We start from the raw sequence: 5,232 nt of genomic DNA on the forward strand, positions 1-5,232 counted from the left end.
AAGGAAGGAAGGGAAGAAAGGAAAAAGGAAGGAAGGAAGGAAGGAAGGAAGGAAGGAAGGAAGGAAGGAAGGAAGGAAGGAAGGAAGGAAGGAAGAGCCCTACAGTGAGATGTTGTGGAAGCATTTTCTCAGTTGAGGTTCCCTCCTTTCAGACACCTTTTGCTTGTGTCATGGTGACATGTAGGCAGCCAGAACCCAAACGCTACACAGATATAGTTTGCTTCCACTGCCTGGAGTGAAACTTTTTAAAATTTCAATCTATGGTTGGTTGGCCTATGGTACAGAACTTACAGATCAATAGTCAACCCCCTATTATTGCTTAGGGTTGCCGATTTGGGGTGATGCTTGCTATCTGAGGCAAGTACTCTACACCTGAACTAGGTTTCCAGCCCTCGGATATATGTTGTCTGTGTCACTGGACTAGTTCCCGTTGGTCCAGATAATTTGGTAGGGCTATTCTCCAGTTCTCCAAGAAGCTTTGCATAAAGAACCTAAATAAACTCGTGGATAAAGTGAACATCTCTGTACTGCACAGCATCCCGTGAGAGCTGAAGGAGGCGGAGCATAGAGGAGGGAGGGCCTTTTAGTCTGACAGACAGCCTGTTCTCTACTCTCCCTTGTGAGGTGACACATTCCAGACTCCACTGATCACCAGGAGTCAGGAAGTCACTTGGATGGCTTTCACTCCCCTTGCGTAGAAGCAACAGAAGAGCAAATACCTTGAAGTGCAGATATTGAGGAGAAGGAAAAACAGCGCCGTGCATCCCATGGTGATCGACAGGCTCAGCCGTCTGCCCAGGAAATTGATGCCCAGGATATTTAAAGGGTTCACTAGAAAGCAAACAGCAAACACAAGTGGTGACACCTTGGAGCAAACATGGCCTACATAGACACCAACAGGGACCCCTCCTGTCATTTCATAAGGAAGCAGCTACCATCTTAAACCCAGGCACACTGTCATGGAATCTGTGACATACGACTCCAGTGTACTTTTTCCTTGTGGGTCCATGAGTAACAAATACTGGTATACATAAAGGCGTGTTTTTCTTTTCTTTTCCTTTTTCGATACAAGGTCTCTGCAAAGTCCTGACTGTCCCAGAAATCATATAAACCAGGTTGGCCTCAAACTCACCTACCTTTGCGTCCTAAGCACTTGGACTAAAGGTATATGTCACCACACCTAGCTTTATTTTATTTTACTTCTTTTTTATTTTACTTTTTTGCTTACTCTACCATAATCGTCTTTTGTAAACTACCATTTTGCTAGAACTAAATGCCATGAACCGTTGTCCATCGAACTCAAGTCTCCACTGATTTTCTGTTTTTGAGACAGGCTTTCACTGTGTCGGCTTGTGCCACGACACTTGGCTCCAGGTTCTAAAATTTTTTGAGATAGGGTCTCATATCACTGTCCTCAAACTCAGCCAAGGATGACCTTGAATTTCTGGTCCTATTGCATCCAGTCCCCAAGCAATGGGATTGCAGACACACACCACTACACCTAGTTCATGGGGATTTTGTACATGTAGGTAGGCAAGCACTCAAGCAATAGTCTTCACCCCTCATCAAGGAAACTTCTCTGCAACTACTGAAAACCACAACCAATCAAATACATATACATGTGTAATTTAAATGAATTTTCCCCATCTAAACTGACAATACTCCCTCAAGAGCCAAAGACTATCTAACAAAACCCATGACCAGGCATGATCTCTTTGGAGTTGTTGGGCAGGAACCTACCAAAAAACAAAACAAAACAAAAACCACCACAAAACTATCAAATCATACAAAACAGATCAGATTGTACAAAAGCCGGACCATAAAAACATTATAGGATATATTGTTGCTCTTGGCTGCTTCCCAGAGGTGGAAGGTAAGTCCCTCCTGCTGAAGATGCCATGCACTTCAAACCCAGAACCCAGACGACCCAAGCTGGATCTGACCTGAAATCCTCCTTCCTGAGGACTATTTTTGTGGCACCAGAAGGCACCATGCAAGCTTCCAAAGGAGGGAAGTAGCCAACTGTCCTATGATGCCTACAAACACCACAATGACCAGCCAGGTACAATGACCCCAATAGTGCATGCACACCTTGGCACTAACCAGAAGCTGTCATCTCATTGGATGTAAGGACCACTCAACAGGAGGGAAATCGCTCCTGGAACTGGGACCCTACCCCAGCTCTCCAGGAATGGTGGTGAAGTCATGGATCTTCATGGAGAGAAGACCCTACAACCGCCATTTCACTGAGCCAGCATAATCGCTAATGACACTATAAATATTTATTCTTATACCCACAGATAAGCATAGTCTTCACCCCTCATCAAGGAAACATCTCTGCAACTACTGAAAACCACAACCAATCAAACTCCAGAGTTATGGAGCCCAATCCCAGTGGTTACATCTTCAAACCACTCCTGCAGCTAAAGCTCAGGGAACATTGTGGAAAAGGGACGGAAAGATTGTAAGAGCTGGGGGGGGGGGGAGGGGGGAGGAGAGAAAGTTTGCTGTAAATAAATAAATAACCAACCAAACCAAACCAAACAAAAGCAGAGGGTGTGAATTTGAGAGTGGGGTCCATGGGAAGAAGAGGGATTTATATTATGATCTCAAAAACTGGATCTCTTTGTATGAGACCAGGTCTTACATAGCCCTGACTAGCCTGGAACTCACTATGTAGATCAGGCTGGCCTAGAACTCACATAAGTCTTCTGGCCTCTACCTCCTGAGCATTGGGATTAAAGGTATATGTCACCACTCTAGACGAAAAATGTATCTTGGAATTGATAAAGTGGAATACTTCAAAGCTTTGCTCTTTTAGGCCCTCCTCCCTACAACAGTCCAAACCCAGGATGTAGCAGTGTGATCTGAAGACCTGAGGAGCTCTGCTAGGAGGGAGCCCGGCCAGGGAGGTCACACTTCTCTTAGTCCCTGAGCTGCAGGAACCCTGCCTGAAACAGGGCAGGTACATGAGCAATCTTACAAGCGATTTCTCCGAGGGTGCTGATGATCATGGTCCTGTAGTCAGAGGGTGCAAACATGTGGCAATAGCAGGGACTCAGACCCTCCCCTGAGTCCCCTGTGGTCTCTACCACCTCTGGTTCTGACTCCGACTTTGAACCGCAGACCAGATCCCGCTCAAGCAGCTCAGCGCTGGCCAGGATGACCCCATAATAGGCAAAAGAAATTCCCAGCCTGGAAGTATGAAAAGGATATCATTAGCAAAAGCCTGGGGGACCAAAAAAACCCATGGCAGACAGGGATAAGAAGGGAGATGGTCTATGTGGAGGGCACATAGAAACAGAAAACAGCCTATACTATACAGCATCCACAGCGTCTCCAAAGGCATTTGGAGAAACATGTGTATGCATTTCTGTTGGACATAAAGTTTGAACTACAACTACCAATTCCTACCATGCATGTGGTTTTAACACTAATAGAGACCCCTAGACAGGATTCCAAATTATCTGTTCCCATTTGGACAGCAGGCAGCTGTGTGTAGAATGTTCCATCTACTTCACAAACTTGCAAACCCTTGGTACAGGCAGTCTCTTTAAAGATCTATTTTTATTTTATGTGTTTTGCCTGCATGCTTGTATGTGCACAATGTGCATGCTGTGCCCTTGGAGGCCAGGAAGGGGCGTTAGATCTCCTAGAGCTGGAGTTAAATGGCTGTGAGTCACCATGTGGGGGCTAGGAACTGAACTGGGGCATCTGCAAGAGCAGCCAGTGTACTTAACTGGTGAGCCATCTCTCCAGTCCAGTGGTCTTTTTCAATATAGCTGTTCTTATCCATTATCAAGTTCAAGAAAACTTGTAGGGTTTTAATTTGTATTTTCTTGGTGACTTTAAGGTTGATCATGTCTTGACATGGGCTTCAGATTCTCAACTTGGGTGATATACCTAGTCAAGCATTTTGTCTATTTCGAAACTCAGTTGTTGGGGCTGGAGAGATGGCTCAGTGGCTAAGATGGTTTGCTGCCCTTCCTATGGATACAAACTTGAGTTTTCAGCACCCAGGTTGGATGGCTCACTCCCATATGTTTCCAGGAGATGTGACATCCTCTTCCGGCATCCTCGGCCAACCACACACAGGTGAAGTACAGAGAAATACACACATACACATAAATTTAAAAAAGAAAAATCTTAAACTTGATCACCTATCTTAACTTGTTGAAAGACAATTATATATATATGTATATGTATACATACACACACATATATAATTTGTATTTTATATGCTTATTATATACTGTATTATACACACGTATACATCCAAAAATGTGATATATATTTCAAATTTCTTCTCTTAGTTGATAGCTTGCCATTTGGGTTTCTCATGATATTATGTGGCACAGAGGCACTACATTTTTGTTTATTTGAGACAGGGTCTTGTGTACCCTAGGCTGGCTTCAAACTAGTAGCAGAAGATGACCTTGAACCTTGGTCCCCCGTCTCACTTTCCCATTGCTGACATTACAGGACCACCAAGCCCAACTCCAGAGATGCTAATTTAATGTAGTAAAAGCCATCAGTCTTTCCTGTGTATTAAGTGTCTTTTAAGTCCTACTTGGAATCCTTTGCTTACTCAAGGTTAAGGCTGCACAGTAGAGAGGCCCTCCAAAGGCTGTACCACCGTCATCTGTGAGCTCAAAGGGTCAGTCTCTGTTGTAGGATAGACAGAGAGCCCAGACTGCAGAAGACCAGGAGGTGAGCACAGACAGACGTGGGAAGAGCTGGGAATACTGTAGAATATTAAGGTTTCCTCTCTATTTTTACAGTTTTATCATTTTGGGGGTGGGGTGGGGTGGGGTAGGGTGGGGTAGGGTAGGTAGTATTAGAAAGACAAGACATTGCGGGAGAAGCTATTTGATCTTCTGTGTGCATTTCCCCAGTGCCCCTGAAAGTGGATTTATAGTAGTCCTCTTATCCATAGACCATAGAGGGTTCATTCTAAGACCTTCAGTGAACACTACCGATCACACCATGATGCCTTACATGACAGTTCCTATACAGACTAACAAAACAATCTGCAATCTGCTGTGATAAAAATTCTATGTACATGTAGTCTCTCTGTTGAAGAAGCCAAAACAAGTATGATCTTTGGACTCTGGTTAACTATGGAAACAGAGCTCATGAGAGACAAAGTAAGAAAGAAAGAAAGAAAGAAAGAAAGAAAGAAAGAAAGAAAGAAAGAAAGAAAGAAAGAAAGAAAGGAAGGAAGGAAGGAAG

The 5,232-nt window shown here is 44.1% G+C and overlaps 1 protein-coding gene across 1 annotated transcript in view; it reads right to left on the reverse strand.

Annotated features, from left to right (window-relative positions):
* Positions 1-5,232, reverse strand: part of Svopl (SVOP like) — a 64,676-nt gene that overhangs the window by 31,065 nt on the left and 28,379 nt on the right. The window contains exons 11-12 of the mRNA XM_021164258.2: positions 2,984-3,195; positions 720-831 (exon numbers count right to left, since the gene is read on the reverse strand). Of these exons, the coding sequence (XP_021019917.2) occupies positions 720-831; positions 2,984-3,195 (324 nt within the window). The remainder of the gene's footprint in view (positions 1-719; positions 832-2,983; positions 3,196-5,232) is intronic.

The sequence above is a fragment of the Mus caroli genome, chromosome 6 (genome assembly GCF_900094665.2).
Source record: "Mus caroli chromosome 6, CAROLI_EIJ_v1.1, whole genome shotgun sequence".
NCBI lineage: Eukaryota > Metazoa > Chordata > Mammalia > Rodentia > Muridae > Mus > Mus caroli.